The sequence below is a fragment of the Syzygium oleosum genome, unplaced genomic scaffold, assembly GCF_021117445.2.
Source record: "Syzygium oleosum isolate NSW1041296 unplaced genomic scaffold, Sole_v2.1 Sole_v2.03, whole genome shotgun sequence".
Lineage (NCBI taxonomy): Eukaryota > Viridiplantae > Streptophyta > Magnoliopsida > Myrtales > Myrtaceae > Syzygium > Syzygium oleosum.
The window spans coordinates 808589-829303 of record NW_026607487.1 but is presented as its reverse complement, the minus strand read 5'-3'; the positions used below and the strand labels follow the sequence as shown (position 1 = coordinate 829303).

General features: G+C 41.3%; 1 protein-coding gene across 1 annotated transcript; it reads right to left on the bottom strand.

Annotated features, from left to right (window-relative positions):
- Window positions 1-6637: 6637 nt before the first annotated feature.
- LOC115678235 (pleiotropic drug resistance protein 3-like) lies at window positions 6638-18104 on the bottom strand. The gene is made up of 24 exons (XM_056309985.1): window positions 17716-18104; window positions 17216-17339; window positions 16506-16591; window positions 15874-15958; window positions 15240-15399; window positions 15080-15156; window positions 14526-14579; window positions 14339-14429; window positions 13881-14182; window positions 13523-13804; window positions 13056-13369; window positions 12748-12908; window positions 12568-12671; window positions 11800-11953; window positions 11584-11715; window positions 11408-11481; window positions 10970-11302; window positions 10603-10893; window positions 10257-10340; window positions 9997-10130; window positions 8087-8314; window positions 7577-7748; window positions 7147-7401; window positions 6638-6904 (listed from the first exon to the last, which is right to left on the bottom strand). Exons 1-24 carry the CDS (start codon window positions 18102-18104, stop codon window positions 6638-6640), a joined length of 4353 nt encoding a protein of 1450 aa, XP_056165960.1.
- Between the last annotated feature and the right edge of the window lie 2611 nt (window positions 18105-20715).

Below are 20715 nucleotides of genomic sequence, written 5' to 3'. Positions count from 1 at the left end.
TAATATGATGCGGGATTGCGATTATAACGTCGTTTAGCCGATTTCTAATAAACCGATTGGCCCGAGTGTTTGTGCATGGAACCAGCTAGTTTGTAGGCCTCCCACGATTCAGCTTTACTAAGGAGAAAGAGACAAAAAGGATTGACTTGGTCAAAGGCCTCAATTATTGCCATTTAAGCCTTCATAATTTGACCCCCATGAGGTATCCCCTTCCATTATTGCTGCAAGCTGAGTTGTGCCCCTCCATTATGGCTTATTCAAGGCTCTTTGATGACTCAAGAGGCCCCAATAATGGAGCACAAGGCAAGGCCAATAATTGGCCAAGCCAAAGAAGGGCCGAGAAGCCCTTTGGCCAAGGGGGAGAGAGAGAGAGAGAGAGAGAGAGAGAGAGAGAGAGAGAGAGAGAGGGCCAACAATGGCATGGATAAGCTTGGCCCTTCATCATTATCTTTTGGCCTTAGTCATTAAGAGCATTTAATGCATGCCATCATAACTTTTAACTTAGAGCACCTCTATTATTGGCTTAATTCTAGGGTTTTCTAGGGTTTTCCAAGCCTCCATAAATAGCATAGAACACCCCCATTCTCCTTTCTCACGCCAACACCATCCACCATCTTCCTCTCCTTTTGTTTCTTGTTTTCACGTTTTGGCCCGAGAAGCTCACGCCCAAAAAGTCCCGAACCGGCCCGTGCTTCTCCTCATTTTCACCCAAGAGCCCACGGTTTGGTCTTTGTAGGCCTAGTTTTGGTCGGCCAAGCAAGGAGAAAACCCGAAAATCGCACCTGAGACTCGCCCGAGGCCCTATTTCTTCCAAAATCAAGCTTGTTCCGTGCTCAAGCCAAGCCACCAGCCACTTTTTTCTTCTAGTCTTTCGTGTTCTAGTGGTTTATTGAGTAAGTGAATTCCCTAATATCGGGAAAGAAAGTTGCGATACGTTGTAACATGGGTTGCTTGGCCCGTTTCTTGATTTCATGGTTGTTTATAGTTCATTCTTTCTCGACTAACGATGCTCACATGTGATGCTTATGTTTGGTGGTTGTACTTGTTGGTTTCGTAGCCTGAACTTTGCTATTTGAATTACCATCGATGCCGATACGGTATGTAGTAGTACCTAATATCGATATGCTTTGTTCGCTTGTGATAAACCAGATTGTATGCCAGATGTATCGCACCTTGATTGTCACAATGTATATCAACACATTTCTGTTCCAACCCAAAGTCCAAGAGTAAACCCCGTAGTCATATCGCCTCTTTCGCTATAAAAGTTAGTGCCATGTACTCTGCCTCAGTTGAAGATAAGGCAACATGGTCCTATAAGGACGCATGGCAAAAGGACACTATAAGTGCCATAACTTGTGTACGGAGATCACTTTGGTGCCATAACTTTTTTTCGGATCACTTTAGTGCTAAGTCGGAGGAAAAACGATCACTTAAGTGTCATAAGTTTTTTTTGGATCACTTCAGTGCTAAAATTTTTGAAAAACGATCACTTAAGTGCTAAAATTTTTTAAAAACGATCATTTAAGTACTAAAATTTTTGAAAAACGATCACTTAAGTGCCAATCTCCGGCGAGCCACGTCAGCTTCAGAAATTAATAAAAAAAATGCCACGATGGATTTCCGGCGAAAAATTGTGTACGGCACCGGAGTTGGCACTTAAGTGATCGTTTTTCAAAAATTTTAGCACTTAAGTGATCGTTTTTCAAAAATTTTAGCACTAAAGTGATCTAAAAAAAACTTATGGCACCAAAGTGAGCGGCGTACACAAGTTATAGCACTTGTAGTGTTCTTTTGCCAAGGACGCATTCTAACTAACTGCACCACCTACAAGCATAAACACATATCCTGCTAAAAACCTACACTCATCCAAGTCATCAGTGTGATCTGAATCCACATAACTAGTAGTCTCACTACTATTGTTGTCCCTTCAGTACACTATACCAACGTCTGTTGTCCCTTTCAAATATCTGAGAATCCACTTCACAGCTTCCCAATGAGTCTTACCAGGCCGCTTCATATAACGGCTAACCACGCTCACAGCTTGCGAAATGTTAGGCCTAGCGCATACCGTAGCATACATAATACTACCCATTGCACTATAATAAAGAACATGGGACATATGCTCCTCCTCATCCTCAGTTTGCAGTGATAACTTATCTAAAAGTTTAAAGTGCTTCGCTAATGGTGTACTCACAAATTTCGCCAACTGCATATTAAACCGTGCCACAATGTTCTCAATATATTTCTTTTGATATAGACGTAAAACTCCTGCAATCCTATCGCACAAAATCTCCAAACCCAATATTTTCTTTGCAGCATCTAAATCTTTCATCTTAAACTCAGCACTCAACTGTCTCTTCAACACATCAATATCAAACATATTCTTAGCTGTTATCAACATATCATCATATTTAGCAATAGATATATCAAAAACCCATCCTCCAATCTCCTAAAGTACACACAGCTATCCATCTGACTTTTCAAATTGTCCTAACTAGCCATGAAAGCATCAAAACGCATATACGACTACCTAGGAGACTATTTCGGTCCATACAAAGATTTCTTTAATAAGCAAACATGATTTTCCTTACCCGGAATAGCAAATCCCTTGGGCTGCCTCATGTGAATCCACTCCTCTAACTCACTCACTATGAAGAAACGTCGTTTTCACATCTAGCTACTCCAACTCGAGATTCTGTGCAACAACTAAGGCAAGTAATATATGAATAGAAGTATGCCTTACCATAGGAGAGAACACCTTGTTGTAGTTAATGCCCTCTCATTATGTATACCCTTATGCCACAAGTCTCGCCTTTTATCTTGCTGCCTTGACACCGGGAATGCCCTATTTCCATTTATAGACCCACTTGCTTCCAACAATCTTCTAACTCTTGGGAGCTTTGATCAACTCCTATGTCTAATTTTAATGGAGTGATTCCATTTCTTCGCTTGTAGCCCTTAGCCACTACGACGACTCACTACTAGCCATCACCTCAGAATATGACAAAGGCTCATCAATCTCCACCTTGTCACCTACAATCAATGCATAAGCAATATCAGTATAACCATAACGTACCGGTGGTTTAATTCACCTTCTCTCTCTACCCGTAGCTATAATATGCTGCGGCTGTGCTGGTTATTCACTATCACCGACTTCAGGAACTGTGGCCTCATTTACAGTCTCAGCCTGTGTTACCTCCTAGGTCTCCGGAGTCTCCACATGAAGCTCCACCTCACTACTGACACCATAATCTGTCTGCTCTATTAGTAGTGTCTCAGAACTCCTCTATTGAAGCATTGCAATCTTGTCGAAGATCACATCTCTGCTGATTAGAAAATCGAATGATCTGGGATCGGTGCACCACAGCCGGTAGCTTTTCACCCTATATGCATAACCCAAAAATATGCGCTTCTTCGCCCTCGGCTCAAGCTTACTATCACTCGCATGAGCATACACAGGACATCCGAATACTCATAATATGGAGTAATCAACATATTTTTCTAACCATACTTCCTCAGGGGTCTTCCACTCGATAGCAGATAATGGAGATCGATTTACCAGGTAACATGCCATGTTCATTGCTTTGGCCCAAAATTCCTTGCCTAGTCCCGCATGCGAAAGCATACATTGAGCTTGCTCAAGTAAAGTTCTGTTCTTTCGTTCTACTACACCATTTTGCTGTGGTGTTCCAGGTACTGTGCGATGTCTCACAATCCCTTCTATCTCACAGAACTTGGTAAAATCTCTTCCACAAAATTCCATGCCATTATCAGTTCTCAGACACTTGATTTGCTTATCTAACTACTTCTCAACCAATACCGTAAATTTCTTGAACCGATCGAATACATCATATTTATGCTTCAAAAAGTATACCCATACCTTTCTTGAATAATCATCGATAAATGTCAGCATGTATCGGGCACCTCCTTTCGAAGGAACTGGAGACGGGCCCTATACGTCTGAATGAATGTATTCAACTAGTTGCTTGGTCGAATGAATAGCTATAGTAAACTTAGTCCAGCGCTACTTCCCAAAGATGCAATGCTCACATAAGTCCAGCTTCCTTGTCTTCTAACCTTTCAACAACCTCCTCTCATTCAACATCGTCATACTGGCCTCACTCATGTGCCTTAACTGCATATGCCATAACTAAGTCAAGTCAGAGTCTGACTCACCTAATGAAACTGCAGCAACTCCTGTCACGGTCTCTCCCATTAGATGATAGAGAGTATTCACTTTCTTTCCTTTCATCATTGTCATGGTACCTCGAGAGATCTTCAGTATTCCACCTTCAGCGGCATACTTACACCTGATGTCATCGAGTGTCCCTAGAGAAATAAGGTTCTTCTTGAGCTCCGGTACATGCCTCACGTCTGTCAATGTGCGCACCACTCCATCATGCATCCGAATTCGAATTATCCCTATCCCCATAATCTTGCAGGCTATATTATTCCCCATAAGAACTCTACCACCATCTGCAGTCTGGTAAGTAATAAACCAGTTCCTACGTGGCGTCATATGATAAGAACTCCCCGAATCTAGCATCATTCATCTCCTGACGAACTAGTAGTCACACACAAAATAGCCTCTGCATCACTAGTGCTCTCCTCGGCAACATTTGCCACACTACTTATGGCATTCTGCCTGTCACCTCGGTTTCTCCGCTTCGGACAATCTCTCCTAATGTGCCCCTCTTCGTGACACTCAAACCATTTCACGCGTCCCTTGGACTTTCTATGGCGTGACTTCGACTTGCTTTTACTTCTGCTGATACTGGACCCCCAATGTCGATCTCTACCCCGAATCACTAGTCCATGCACTACATCCTGCGCTAAAGTGTCATCTCAGAACTTTCTCTGCCACTCCTTACAAAACAAAGCGGACTTTACCTCCTCTGAGGTAATCGTAGTATGCCCCTGTAGCAGCGAATCAATAAAGTACTCCCATGACTATGGTTAAAAAGCTAGCATCATTATGTCCTGCTCTTCATCATCAAGAATCTTACCAACATTCTTTAAATCGATCATGAGTTTATTGAAATCATCTAAGTGGGACCTGATAAACATACCTTAAGTATATCTAAACTGAAATATCCTCTTCAACATGTACAAGCGATTGTTCAAACCCTTCGTTACATAGAGTGCCTGAAGCTTTGCCCATAACGCCGCGGCATCCTTCTCCTCGACTACTTCTATTAACACTTCATCCGATAAATTCAACAGGATTATGCTCCTCGCTTTACTCATTAACACGTCATTTTCGGCATCTTTCATTGTTTCAGGCAACTTATCCTTGCCTCTTAATGCTTCGGCCAAACTTTGAGTTACTAATAACGCTTCCATCTTAACGCTCCATAACTCAAAGTTGTTCCTCCCGTTAATTTTCTCAATTTCAACTTTTGCCCTAGACATAATTGCAACAACAGAATCTCCATATAATAATTAGACAAACAAAAGCCATAAATCACAATCCAGAAAACCCTATCCTCAATCGAAGACCCTATCCTCAAGCTATGATACCAATTATTGTGATACTAATCAACGCAGAAGACAAACCCAGGATCTTGCAATTTATGTCAACACAAATATAGCCAAAGAAATAACGATGAACGATAAAGAACACGCGATATTTACGTAGTTCGGTCTGATATATCAGAACCTACATCCATGGAAGAGCCAACACCATATAATCCACTATAATCGGAGAATTCAAGTTTACAATCGCTCACTCATACACTCGAGTATTTTCCGCACCTAGATTAAACCCACAACTCCAAGTGTTTACAAATAAACAACTCAAATGGATAAAATAAACTCACGGCACAAAATCCACTTGGTGTCCACTGCTCATGGTTTAGAATGTCCCTCGTGCGACACGAAATACCCACTCCCTCCCCATGAATAACCCACTGGTCATTTCTCTTTTGCTCGCGCGGCTCCAGCTCCTTCGCAAGAGCTACAGTGTGGCCATTTGTTTCCACTGCAGCTGTGCGGCTACTCCTCTTCAAGACAACACTCAAGTGCGGCTACTTTCAGAGAAGAGACAACCTAGGGCTAAAAAACTAGAGGGGGACCTATATTTCCTTTTGTTTTATTTCTTTTCTTTTGGCCTCACAAACATACATATTATAAAATATAATAAATGTGCCCATAACTTTTGTTAGTAGTGCAAGAGGTCTTCCTTTTGCGCGTCCAAACATATGGATATATGTGAGTCTATTTTGTCTTGTAGTGTCCATTTTTAATATTTATCCAACCGGTCGAGTTCCGTAACGACTCAAATTCGAGATATAATTTCAACAACTCCTTCTATTGTACGACTGTTGGAGACCTAAAATGGGCTGAAGCCAAGAGATGCGCTCCCACTCTCCTTCATCATCACAAATTGGCGAGAAGTAACGGTTCCAGGAACTAGGAGAAATTTCAGATGAGATTGTTCTCCATACTGTCTAGCACAGAATCCTCCTCTAAAGTTATACAAGTTGGCCAACTGAAACTAGTACACTTGTAAATCCAGAATACCAATCGTTTGAACACGGCTACTTCATAGTCACGGAAACCGATTCACTTTATTTGGCAAGTTATGAAGATTGTACAAATAAAGTTTACAATGTGATAATAACAGAGAATTATGATGTCACCTTCTCTGGAAGTTCAAGTGCCCTATACAGTATGCGAAAAGAGTTGCTAGAACGAAAGGAAAGGCGACGAGGACAATGCCCACAACATACAATTGATCATGGTGATATCCAAAATAATCCTTCAAGAAGGCCGCCACCGTTTTGGTTTCTCCAAATACCTCAATTTCGTTATCAATATCTCCATACTGTGAAGTTAGCATACCGTTAAGTGCCCATGATGTTGGACACACATAGTACAACCAGATCCACCATTTTGGAATTTCCTGCAACAATGACAACGAAGCACTATGAATTCCCCAGGCAGTTAGTTTTGAGATGTAAGGAATAGTTTTAAGTAATAGTTGCTGATACATGCATAAGATATCTAAATCTCCGAAGATTCATAAACTTCATATTTAGGTGCTCTGCATATACAAAGAAAAGAAGATGGACGAAATGTTTGTGGAAAGAGTCAAGAACATAAAAAATTTAGATCAAACTATGGTAAATGACATGGGTAGCTTACCGGTTTTGGGATTAAAAACCCAGCAAAAAGATTAAAATTTGCGTAGAAGGCAGATTGTAGAATTGCAGCCACCATGAAATTTGGTGTCAGGGACACGAGCAGCATTCCGAGGTAATTGAATGACAGCAATGAGCAGAACATGACATAGAAGTACCAGAAAATCTTGTCTGCTGACCCGAAATAACCAATCATCGGATAGGTGATGATCACAAATGAAATTGCTTGAACTAGTATATATGGTATCTCAACAACAACCTGCGAAATCAGCATAGCACTATAATCTGATTAAATTGTTTTACTTGTATATGTCTTAAAACATGTTAAGAACTTGGATCATTCAATTGAACTAGACTTGCGCATCTGTTAAGAAGGTTGAATCTTAAGTAACTACTACGGGAATCAACTCAATCAGCTTCTAAGAGTTCTATACCTGTGCTAGTGAAAAAGCCAATGAGGAGTACATCCCTGCAAATCTCTCACGATACATGACGGTCCGTTCCGTAGCAACATAGTGTAGTATTGATGAGCAGTTGTTTATGCCCAAGAAGATCACAGCTATATACATCGAACCAAACACGTTGAATAAGTTCTGCTGGTTGTTTCTAGCAATGAGAATATATGGGGTCAGGAGACGCACCGGTTCTTTCATCATAACAGGTCATAAAAAGTCATACGATCTTATATGACTGAATATGTGGTAGGTAATTGTGCCAACCATTGCAAAGTTTGATAATTGGAAAACCCAGCCAAAAATTCGAAATCTAGAAGTAATTCACTTTGTTTTCAGTTCTTCTTCCTTGTTGAAGATTAGATGCTAACAAGATCGGAAAAGTGTTCGTTCAGTTAGCCAGATGCAGACTTTAGATCATCTCAATAAGCTTGTTCTCCAAAACTTGGACAGACTCGAGTACCAAATTGACCAAGAGACGTAGTTACTCACAGTTTCTTCCCTTGATTCCATAACAGTAACCCGAACAGAAAAGACGCAGCAATTGTGTGGAGGGTACGCGTCAAGTTGTAAGGAGGACTTCTCCAATAGGACAAGTATTGCTTCCATAGACATGACTTGAATTGTCCCCACCACTTCTGGGAGAATCGAGAGGAGAAGTGCAAGTCACTAGTACCTGGAGGTGGAGTGCTCAGCTGCTTTACAAACTCTTTGTTGGTCCTGGAAGCAAAAAATATGCAAAGCTGTATAACAATGGATATTGTTGACAGATCGATCAAACTACAAATCTATTAACTAAGAGGAGATAGAACAGGAACACCAGTCAATTCTGAAGACAACCAGAAACACTGGAAAGTAAGGTCAAGATACAGTAGCTAAAGTTGCAGGTATATAATAAATAGGGAAAAAACCACCAAAAACCCCAAACTTTGCCATCTGTGACACATTTACCCCGAACTTTTTTTTGTGACACCAAAAACCCCGAACTTTGCTTTTTGTGACACATTTACCCCAATGTATTTAGTCCATGGGCATTTTCGTCTTTTTTACTTTTTCTTTTTTTTTTCTTTTTTTTTTCCTTTCCGGCGAGGGGGGGCCTCGCCGGATCCGGCGAGGGCTGCCCATCGCCGGATCCGGCGAGGGGGCCTCGCCGGCGCCGAGGGGGCCCTCGCCGGCGTCGAGGGGGCCCTCGCCGGCGTCCGAGCGAGGGCGGCCCTCGCCAGATCCGGCGAGGGCGGCCCTCGCCGGCGTCGGCGAGGTTCACCTCGCCCGGGCGAGCGAGGCGGCCCTCGCCCGACTCGAGCGAGGTCGACCCTCGCCGGCGTCGGGCGAGGGTCGACCTCGCTGGCGGGCGAGGCCGCCCTCGCTCGCCCGGCGAGGGCGACCCTCGCCGGCGTCGGGCGAGGTCCGCCGTCGCTGGGCGAGCGAGGGCGGCCCTCGCCCGATCTGGCGAGGTCGACCCTCGCCGGCGTCAGCGAGGGCGGCCCTCGCCGGATCCGGCGAGGCGGCCCTCGCCGGCGTCGGGCGAGGGTCGCCCTCGCCCGGGCGAGCGAGGCGGCCCTCGCCCAACGCCGGCGAGGGCGGCCCTTGCCAGATCGGGCGAGGGCGACCCTCGCTCGACGCCGGCGAGGGTCGCCCTCGCCCGATCTCGGGCGAGGGCCGCCCTCGCCGGCGTCGGGCGAGGGCCGCCTCGCTCGCCCGGCGAGGCGACCACCCGACGCCGGCGAGGGTCGACCTCGCCGAGATCGGGCGAGGCCGCCCTCGCTCGCCCGGGCGAGGCGGACCTCGCCCGACGCCGGCGAGGTCGCCCTCGCTCGGGCGAGCGAGGGCGGCCCTCGCCGACTCAGCGAGGTCGACCCTCGCCGGCGTCGGGCGAGGGTCGACCTCGCTCGAGTCCGGCGAGGGCCGCCCTCGCTCGCCCGGCGAGGGCGAACCTCGCCTGACGCCGGCAAGGGCCGCCCTCGCCGGATCTGGCGAGGGCCGCCCTCGCTCGACGCCGGCGAGGGCCCCCCTCGCCGGAAAGGAAAAAAAAAGAAAAAGCAAAAAAGACGAAAATGCCCATGGACTAAATACATTGGGGTAAATGTGTCACAAAAAGCAAAGTTCGGGGTTTTTGGTGTCACAAAAAAAAGTTCGGGGTAAATGTGTCACAGATGGCAAAGTTTGGGATTTTTGGTGGTTTTTTCCCTAATAAATATGGCATATTGACTCCCACATTTGAAATCTTAGACTCCAGGGGCTTATACAGTATGAAGGACAAGATTAAGGAAACCATTGCTGTATCTTGATTACGATAGAAAATGACAGGATAGCTTCAAAGTATCCTAATAATTGACCATCTCAGAAAATTATAGCACGCACACCGTTATAGGGCACTCAAGGGTCGCAGAGGATGAACTTACTCATACAATGTCGAGTCTCTATATATTAGAGCAAAATCAATGCCAAGTTCAGCTTCAGCTGAGGTAGAAGTCACCTCTAGCATCCATGTAGCCGGATTGCAGTTGCTCTTTATCTTTGGTACCCCAGGAATACTCTGTCCAATAGAAGTTGGTTATTGGAGATATTACTAATTAGCAGTAAAACATAATACGAATTATGTAGTAAAATTACGACGAATGGAAGAAATTTTCAAATCTTCATTGTTGTCCATCAAACTGACCTCAAAGTATTCTATAATTTTGCTCGAGTTACGTCCCAAGGGTCCTGAGTAAATCAGCCGTCCACCAGTTTTTAATAAAATCAACTGCTCAGAGAGACAGAGAGAGAGATTTAGGCCTTCCAAAATCAATCCAGAAGTACTAAAAAGTTTTGCACAAGACATTACCAGGTAACATGTTATTTAATCAGAATAAAATAAAAATACGATTCTGCTCATAGTGATTCACTAGTTACCATTATCTAATGAGATAAAAATAAGACCTTGCTCATAGGGCTTCAATAGTTATCATTATCTTCTCTTATGATCCATATGTACCCTATTCATCTAACCGTTTAGCACACTTTACCTCATCAAAAGCCTCAAATATGTCAATGCTGGGTTGGTGGATGGTGCAAACTATTGTTCTTCCTGTAGCAACTATATTCTTCACTGCTCGCATGACAATCGCAGCAGCTCTAGCGTCAAGTCCTGTTGTAGGCTCATCCATAAAAATTATGGAAGGATTTGCAACAAGTTCTACAGCGATTGTGAGTCTTTTCCGTTGCTCTGTGGATAGACCACTAACACCAGGTACGCCCACTAAAGAATCTTTTATTCCATCAAGCTCGATTGTCTCCAGGACTTCATTGACAAATTCCTACACAGGCAATTATTGATTGTCTGATAATAGCTGAACAAAAGTAAATTATCAGAAACCAGGAGCGGAATCTTACTGTTTTACGTTTTGAGTCAATCTGAGGATCTAAACGAAGCCAAGCAGAAAATATAACAGACTCTTCCACAGTGATTTGTGGGGAATGTATGTCCGTTTGCTCACAGTAACCAGAGATTCTTGCAAATGTTTCTTGAACCTTGGGATAACCACCAACTTTTATTTCTCCTTCAATATAGCCGGTAGTTTTTCTCCCACAAAGGACATCCATAAGAGTAGTTTTCCCAGCTCCGCTCACACCCATCAATGCAGTAAGAATACCAGGTCTGAATGTGCCTGTGATATCAGAGAGAAGTTGCAATCTCTTCTGTGCAAAGCCTCCTCGTCTCATTTCCTGAGAAATCCGAAAAGGGAGAATGTAGTGAGAAGAGACAACATCATTTATTGTATCTGAAAGGCTCGATCTTGCAACTTCAGGAGGAAAGAAAGGAATGGTTACCACAGGGGCGTCTATGTAGTATTGCACATCTTTAAACACGAGCGTCAATGGTGTGAAAGGTAACACCATCCTGCCTATTTTTGAAGTAAAGAACCCACTTTAATAATTATTAAAGGAAAAACACAAATAATTATTGGGCGACTATAATTGGGCAAGGAAGAATTTAGGACTCAAACCATTTTTTGTTTGCATGGGTTCGGCAGAAACTTTCTTTGGCTCTTCATGCTTTATGCTGTCATGAGAATCTTCAGTTTCACTTCTATGCAAGTATTTCTCACGCGAAATGATAGCACGTGATGATCCGGGAGCTGTAAGTTTTAAAGTGATTTCATGAACATCCTTGGCAGTAATGCCCCAAAAGTGAAGTCCAGTTGCAGAAATGACAAACTTACGCTTCAAGAAAGTTAAGGCCAAAGTGAAACCGATGTTGAACAGTAAGGTAAATCCCAATAAGGCACCAACTGATATCCAAAAATAATACCCATCAAAGTTTAGTCCTCGGCTATCCAGGATTGTACGCCCTATTGTAGTGTTGGATGACGATATCTGTGAGTATGCATTAAAAGCAAGAAAAAGTCCAATTGCATTAATAGATGAAAGAGGAGTTAGTGACATCTTTGGGTTATGCAAGCAAAAACAAGTTAAAATGCATTGAGAAATGCAGAGGAAGTTAGTTCTGCCTAAAAATTACAAAATTGAACCCACTCTCAAGCAAAGGGTTTTTTCATTTACTGAAAGAATATGAGTGCCCAAATAATTATAGAGCGGATATCATCATTGGTCCAATAATTGCATTGTATCAAAGTCAAGGAACTGGATGAGATAATAATCATCAATGAGACACTCTGATATAAGGCAAGAAGTTAGCACAAAGAAATTACAAGAATGAGATCATAGGATTTAAAATTGTCAACATCTATTTGTTAACTGGGGCCCCGAGATCCATTAAATAGCTCAGTTAATGTCTTGTCCTCATTGTTAGAGCACCACAAACAAAAGAATGTTTAGTAGCGAAGCTGGTTTCGCAAACCAACAGCATTAGCATGTCAAAATACTTCTCTAGAATAAAATGGGTTAAGTGATTCTGCAACTAAAGTGGCTTCTTGTATTTGGAGCTATAGGAGCCAAAAAGTTGTTCTCACTTCTACTAAGGCCCTCACCTTTTGCCATCGTGGGGCATGAAATTCATTAACAGAAACTCCGATTTCTCCATATGTTAGTGGAGAGACCCAGAAACCCCACTTTAACCAAGCAGGCATAGAGGCTGCAGCGACAAAGCGAAATATTAAATGTAATTATTCATCCAAAATCAAACTGACTAGAGATTCTAACATCCTTACGTTTTGGGATGATGAAACCGCCAAATAGCATCAAAATCAGTAATGCAACGGTACCAGCTAGGTTGGAACCAACCGCAGTTTGAAAGACTGAGGCCAGAAAACGGTACATGGATATTGAGGACAAGTGCACAGAGAAAAGAAGTAATAATTGGCGGAAGAACCTGCATAAACAAGAAGAAAATGATAGAAGTGTTGACTTATGATTAAAATGGTAGCAAAACTTACAGATGACATTGAATGTAAAAGAAGATTATGGATTCGAGATAATGAAAGGTCTTAAAATGAAGAACTCTCATGTTAAAACTTACCTGCCTGCCTCAGGACTGTATCCAATCACATAATATGTAAGAGATGTCCAAACCACAGATTCCAGCAGTGAAAGAGGAATTTTCAGTATAGATGCTGGAATTGCATAAGCCCAAGCAGGGTAAAAGTACAGCTCCTTTTGTTTATAGAAGGCTGCGAGTCTCGAAACGGTCATTGCCAATTCCGGAAATCCATCAACAAGGAGTATGATTAGCGCGTAAAACAGAGAGCCCATATAGTAGTTGGCATGAAATACATCTATTCCCATCCGAGTCCGCAAGAATACAGTCATTGTGATAAATGCAACGAAAATAAGCTGCATGATGAAACAACAATAATCACCTTTTAAAGTTCCTTTATACATGTGGAATCCGGGGGATAATTAGAAATTAGACTATAATAGACACTAATGTTGAAAGAGATATAATATGATAATAGCTGCTAGAGATTTAGGAGAGCTTATTTTGACCTGTACTGATTTGAAAACATAGATAAAAGAATTTCTCCTCATGAGAAGAAGTTCCCTCGCCATGCATCCTCTAAGAAGTTCCCATCTGGACAGAGAGTACACATTAAATGAAAGAGCATTTTTGTGGCTTTTGGACCTATCAAATATGTCTGAAAGCTCCTGATCTAGCTTCACCCCCCAATAAGATTCCTTTAACTTTTTACCGAACATCTCGACTGATATATAACTGTATGGTAGCTCAGGATGCTGCCAATATTGTGCTTGGTCTTTTGTAGATATAACCTGCATATCAATAGGCAACATAATCAATGGTCAAGGAAGCTAACTTGCCGTTGACAATCTGTTTAGTGTTTACTACCTCTTGGAGGAAATCGGCAACCCCTTTTCTTTCAGGACACCTGAATCCACAGTCCTCAAAAAACTTCAGAGCTTGGTCACGAGGGCCTTGGTACACAATTTTCCCTTCAGCCATCAGAATAAGGTCATCAAAAAGATCAAATGTTTCTGGCGCAGGCTGAAGAAGTGAAACCAGTATAGTGGCATCTGTCAAATGTGCTAGTTGCTGAAGACAAGAAACAATCTGAAAGGCTGTCGAACTGTCCAAGCCATTCGTTATTTCATCCATAAATAGAGCTTTGTTTGGGCCAACAATCATCTCCGCTGTATAATTTTTAATAGAAAGTTGACTTGTCAGATAAGCTTTTGGAATTTCAAGGAGCCAAGCTCTGAAAGGACAGTGAAACATTGTTTAAATCCAATCATAGTTTATTCTTTATGAGATTTGCTGCATCTGTCGGCATTTTGTCTCTGTACTACCTGTAGTCAATCTCTTCTTTTGACCACCTGATATGCCTCTTCTCATGGGATCTCCAACCAATGTGTCTGCACAGATATCCAGCCCTAGGATCTGTGAAGAAGTTGAACAGATAGAGACAGAAGTTTCTGCATAAACGTTTGAGGCACAGCAAACTAATTAACTATCAACTCAGTGGAAAGAACTTACTTTTAAAATATAGTCTGTCTGAAGAGTTCTTTTAAGTCCTTTGAGAGCAGTTGCCTGGTAAACAAGGCAGGATTATTGTCGATACAAGTTTTAGAAGTGGCAAATAGTTGTAAGAAATTACACAGGCCAGAGAATGTAATATAAGTTCAGTGGTAACTCATAAATGAAACGGACTACACACGAAGCATATTTTCACGCATTGGATTGGTAAACCTGTGAACACTAAATTACCCCATTAATCCTGTGGATCAAGTGAGACGCAAGCGTAAGATCAAGTGAGTGGCCCAAACCTGGGATCGTTGAACTAATTGCTGGGGAATCAATGCTGTGTTTACACCTATGCCAGATGAATTATTTCGTTCCTTAACCAGTAAGCAATGCCATGGTTTTAATATTTCATGTTTCAACAGAATTTGTAATAATTAACCCACGCTGGTTGCACCATGCTCAAAGTAGAACTTCTAGTAACTAGGCTAAAATGCAATTAATGCAGACTCAAATTGTACCTTGAAATGGGTAGAGAGAAGAAAGTTGAAGAATGTCTCTAAAGGTACCTTCATGTAAGTATCTATATCAGGATCTGGAAAGATTCCTGCCTCCTTCTCCCTTCTGCTGATCTCCATCGTGATATCTTTGCACCCAGAAAAGCCAAAAGATCGTCATTTAACACAGTTTCCAAGTGACAGATCTACAATCACTTAGAAGAATATTCACCTTCTCTGCTTCCAACACCTTGACAACGGGCAGAGAAGTCAAGTGTTTCCCTCACAGTCATGTCTGGAATGTGCAGATCATATTGGCTTATGTAAGCAGACGTTTTTTGGGGGATGAACTCATCAAGATTGTGGCCATTATATGAAATTTCTCCAGCGACCTATCGGACAATGGAGGGAACAGGAGATGATATCAAACTCAAAGACAGATTAATGAGAGCTAATGGATATTTTGACTGTACCTAATTAGCTTACTTTGAACTTCAAGTTCTAAGCCTTTAGCTAACCATAGACCACAAAATAATTCTGTCCCAGTTAGCTATAAAATGCAAAAAGAATCTATGCACTAATATTATGTCTCACTTCTCAGCACCCTTCTAGCACCTTTGTCAAGTAGAATGGCACAATGTGCTTCAGTGGTGACTTAATGAAAACTCGCTTAGTCTGCGTCTGCAAGGATACTCATGTTAAAGTGTTCATGTGAAGAGGAATTTGGATGAACATGTGTTCTCTTGAGCTTCATTCTGTCTCAGTTTATACGTTATTTGTAAGCCATACATGTGGTATATTGGTATTGCTGTTAAGCCTAGTGCAGTTTGACATAGAAGTTCTTTAGCATAGAACAAGCATGAAACCTCGAGAGATTTGCTTAGAGTCCCTGAAAGAGCCTTTAGAAAGGAAGTTTTCCCACATCCTGGAGGTCCAAGCAGTAGAGTCATTCTGTGGCAAGAAAAGGCACAATGAATATCATGTACTCTTATATCATCAAGCTTGTGCTTCTCTCTATAATAGAATTTTAGGACAATGGTTTTCCTGAATTACAGGTGTGATGATGAGATTGGCTATACATGTAAGATAAAACATGAGTTTTTTTAGGCTGAATTCACCCACATGCGAAACATGGAAAAAACTTCTCAAAGAACGCAACACTTTAGACAGTGGGCAAGTCTGGTGCGAATTGCCAAAAATTGACGCTGCTCTCAAATATAAAGAATCAGCCAATGCTCATGAAGTATATTGCTAGCTAATAAGTGGATTGTGAGGTTATGCTCACATTCGATACGTTCATTGTGAATGCTAAGTACTTAGCCTTTTACAGCCTACATCGAGTCTGGATACTAAACTGTGTGTAGGTGATGCAAACAACTGCAGTTAGAAGTGCATGAAATAGTTGACGACACTAGGACTGCCTAAAGGATGAAGTGTAAGGCATGATTTTCCAGAGGTCATCCAGAGAGATGGGAGGAGCTGAACCAGTATAACAAACCTTCCAGGCTTTATAATTCCACTGACATCCTTAATGATGCTTATTTTGGCCTTACGTAACTTCGAACCTGGCATTGCAGGATTACCCTGGATAAAAGTTCCAATTTACTTGAATTAGCAAATAATTAGGAAGCGGCAACCCTTTGTGATAAATTGACATAAGTCACATAATGCCAAAAACATCTGTTGAGATTTCTCCACAGCACATAGAATGGTTAGGAGTAGTTCAGTCTTATTACAGAAAAAAGCATATTACATGATGAGTATTACAGCAATGGACGGATGAAAGAACGGGTGTGGGAACAAAAAAACAGTGTTGGCAAATGAGAACGTGGAGATATACATGGTGTTGCTGCACTTACCTACATATAGCCTCTAATTCACACTAGTATATTTGCAAAAACGTGTGAGAAATTATCAACACCACTCCGTAACCTTCTTCAAGAAGGAAAAGTACCTTCTTAACCTGATTTGTTGGAAACATATAAGAAAGTACATGCATTTGTAACCCAAAGGAAAACTGCATGCAAGATGGAGTTAAGAACTTGCAAACATATTTGCTGAGGGTATATACATATATGTGGGAAAGCAGTGCCCATAATTGGATTCAATCTTCAATATGTAGCAGCTCGTTCTTTAATGGGGAATAGAAATGAATCAAATGGATTCAGTCTGAATTCCTGCAATCTACTCCACATGAAAAGTACTTACAGGGAGCATGCTTTTTAGAGAATTCCAGAGAGTGGGCAGGGGCTTTCCTTCAACTATCTCACAGTCTGCTTCAATGCATAAATTCATATATCTAACTTCTATGGTGGGCAATTTGACACCAACCCTGTGGAAAAGAGTTCAACAGTAATTATTTCCTTGATCCATGAAAAGCAAAATTCGTGGCATGAGTTGAGGAAGAAAAGAGGAAACAAAAACAAGAAGAAAGCAAATCCTCTTTCAAATAAATTTGCCAACACGGTTCAGGCACAATGTGGCCTCTTTCCAAGATAAATGCAAGCATGTACATCGTAACGCATTTTATGAAGAGAAGTGTTATTTTTTTATTCTGTTTATGAACCTTTGGGGTCTCATGCTATTTATGTCTGCACATATGTTTTATCCTCACACAGGTTTGTCATGTTTCTAGGTAATTCTATAGCCATCAGAATTTCTAAATATATATGCAACTCCCATTATCAAGAGGAGAAGAATAAGCTCACTTGTCAGTTCTGTCTCTAATCTTGCGCAACAAATTACGGTTGTCATTCTCGATATGTCTGATGAGCTTCTCTACAAAAAAATGACGTTCCAATGCACCAAGCTTGGTAACGTCAACCACCTTCTTTCCTTTATCATCAACCGCCCTTCCATCGAGCTCACTATCAAATAGTGACGACCTCAACCGCTCAAAGGTTGGTAACCTCTCAATGGCAGCCCATTGGAGATCATATTCATCATTGGTATCATCTTTTGTTGTGCTCACAGCCGAAGTGCTTCGAAAACTCGAAGCATGAAGCTGAAATGATGATCTGAGGCTCCTTCCTAGCTCTGATAACTGGTTTCTAATCGACTCTATTCCATCTGATTCCGTTCCAATTAGCTCAGCCATATGTGAGACTGTAGGCACAAATATCAAATCTAAGAAAAACTGGAATGCTGTATATGCTTATGCGACCAACAGTACTGGTATCAAATGAAGATGATTAAGCATATATATAGACCAATGGTATTGGTATCAAATGAAGATGAAGTAATCAAATACATCACTCATACGCATGCTGCATAATAAGGAACGTGGAACTGATGTGGTAACACGTTTTTTGTGGGCAGCAGGGGAAGAAAGAGAGCCATGTCAGTTATTCAAGTTTAAATAGACCTGGAAACATCTGATTTTTGGTACATAGTAGTTTGCCTTCTCAAGTAACCAAAATTAGGAAGTTGACTTCCATATTCTAGAAACTTGCATTCTCACTCTTCCAAATCAAAGCATGAGACCACTGAGTAGTTTAGGCTGGTCTATGGCGCATGCTTCTCTGTCACGTCTTACATCTCTTCTCTTCTGTCTGTCATATAGGCAATACTTCCCAAATAATAGACCAAGTTCAAGATAACTAAGGCAATCCCTCTTTTGGAATGAATTAGTAACTTTAACTTGTTCATTAGGCTTCTTGTGAGAAAGTGAAAATAGAAATAAGAAGAACTCGGGCATCAATGCGGTTCAATCGGCGTGATCTATTCATATAACTGCATCACAAAGGAATGACATTATATGCATACAGAATCAGCTTTGTTCCACATCGATGCGGGGGGCTGAACCTCAACACCCCTTGTCTAGTTAAGTGCAGTCATGTTTCCACACCACAGATTCATTTCACGAGTATTAAACTCGCACCCATATTTTCACCCGAGACCAATTAAACATGAGTCATTAATCCCCAACATAACAGAATCATGTAGAGACTTCAGGGTTAAGGCAATGGCATGAGATGGTAGAACGTAGCATCTAAGAAACGCAAGGCGCAACCACAGGTTATCCTGAGAGGGTAGGGAAATTTTTTTGATTTGAATCCAATAATATGGTGCATATACACATCAGCAGATTATAGCATCAAGAATAAAATACCAAAACAAAGGCAACAACATTTGAAATCGACGTCTAATCTTGCGAATCCTGGAATGCAAGAATGCCAATCACTAACGTGTTGGACAGCCCAAGAAGCATCGTAGTCAACCCAGTTGATGTGTAGGAATGATCATATTAATAATAGCACAATCCACAGCATGATCTTCTCAGACTCGAAGCATCAAATTCACGAGCTGCATTATTGCAAGATCCAATACATCATCCCCCAAGAATGAGAGAGAGAAAAGTGAAAAATAAAACTGGTCAGACATCTGTCAGCACTCAGCACCAAAGACCTCATGCATGACGTTATTGTATATATGGAAAACAAAGAATAAAAGTAACTATAGGTTGAATAAACCTAATTAGTCACCTAGGTTAATGGCTCGCAATCTCGCAAGGAAAAGTAGAAAATTTCCGTAAATGAGTACATGGCGACAGAAAAATTTCTTGGATTGACTCGGGCATAACATGAATTTAAAAGAACCCACCGGTGAGTGGCTGCGTTGGTTTGGCTCATCTTCCTCATCACAGAGGTGAGGGATTCAAATCTCCGGTCGCTAGTGTCTTAAGTGGGGGGCCCTGGTGGTGGGGTCCTGGGCTAGCTCCCCCCGAGGTATAGTCGCTGTTGGTTCTATCCGGCTGTCGGCCGGTGGGACCGTACGGGCGGATCCTCGGTCATAAAAAAAAAAAAACATGAATTTAAAAGATAAAACAAAACCAAGAAAAAACTTATACAAGACAAAATTAACTTGGGATGCATTTGTTTCGCGAAAAATGAATGATTTAGAAAATATTTTCTTAAAATAAATGCTTGTATTGCTTGAAATAATTAGTTAATAAAAAAATATTTGTATTATTGACAACGTTTAAACATTTTCGTGAATGATGAAATATTTTTCGTTTATTCATTTCTATAAGCAGCATAAGCGATCATTTTTAGAAAAAATTATTTTCCAAAGAATTATCGATTTTGAATAAAGGAAATCATTTCTACAAACGCTTAATAGCTTCTTCCACCTGCTATCCTAAGATAGAGTTTTACTTGCTTTTTAGCATACTACCAAACAATTGAAACTAACTATTTTTCTTTGAAAATGATTTCCATGAAAAATATTTTTCTTTAAATGGAAAACAAACACACTCTTAGAGTGTTTCAATCAGGAATAGATACATTTTGATTTCTTTTTAATGAGTCGATATGATTAAAAATCTTAAACTGATACCTATGACACATTTATCCTAACCTAATTTTCATTCCACAATAAAAAAAAAAACTCAAACTTTACTCCATACTAATTTTCATTTCATAAAAGATCCCTTGGACACATTCACCCTAAACCGGTACCTCGACGCATATCTATCATCTGTTAGTAGCTTGGGAGCTAATGTGGAAGGCTTAAGTGGGTCAAGGTACCATTTGGGATTTTTCATAAGACAAAATTAGTTTGGAGTAAATACGTCATCGGATACCTCTTTGAGAATTTTTATGAGACGAAAATTGATTTGTGGTAAATGTGTTATGGTACCGGTTTGGAATTTTAATGATATTGACCCCTTTTTCGGAACTATTTTTTGTTTAGGAAATCAATACTTT

Coding starts and splice junctions, on each gene's coding strand:
- LOC115678235 (XM_056309985.1), bottom strand. CDS start 18,104: ATGGCTGAGCTAATTGGAACGGAATCAGATGGAATAGAGTCGATTAGA. Junction 12,672..12,747: donor CGGTTTCATCATCCCAAAAC/GTAAGGATGTTA, acceptor TTGTCGCTGCAG/CCTCTATGCCTGCTTGGTTA. Junction 10,341..10,602: donor TATTTGAGGCTTTTGATGAG/GTAAAGTGTGCT, acceptor CTCTCTGAGCAG/TTGATTTTATTAAAAACTGG.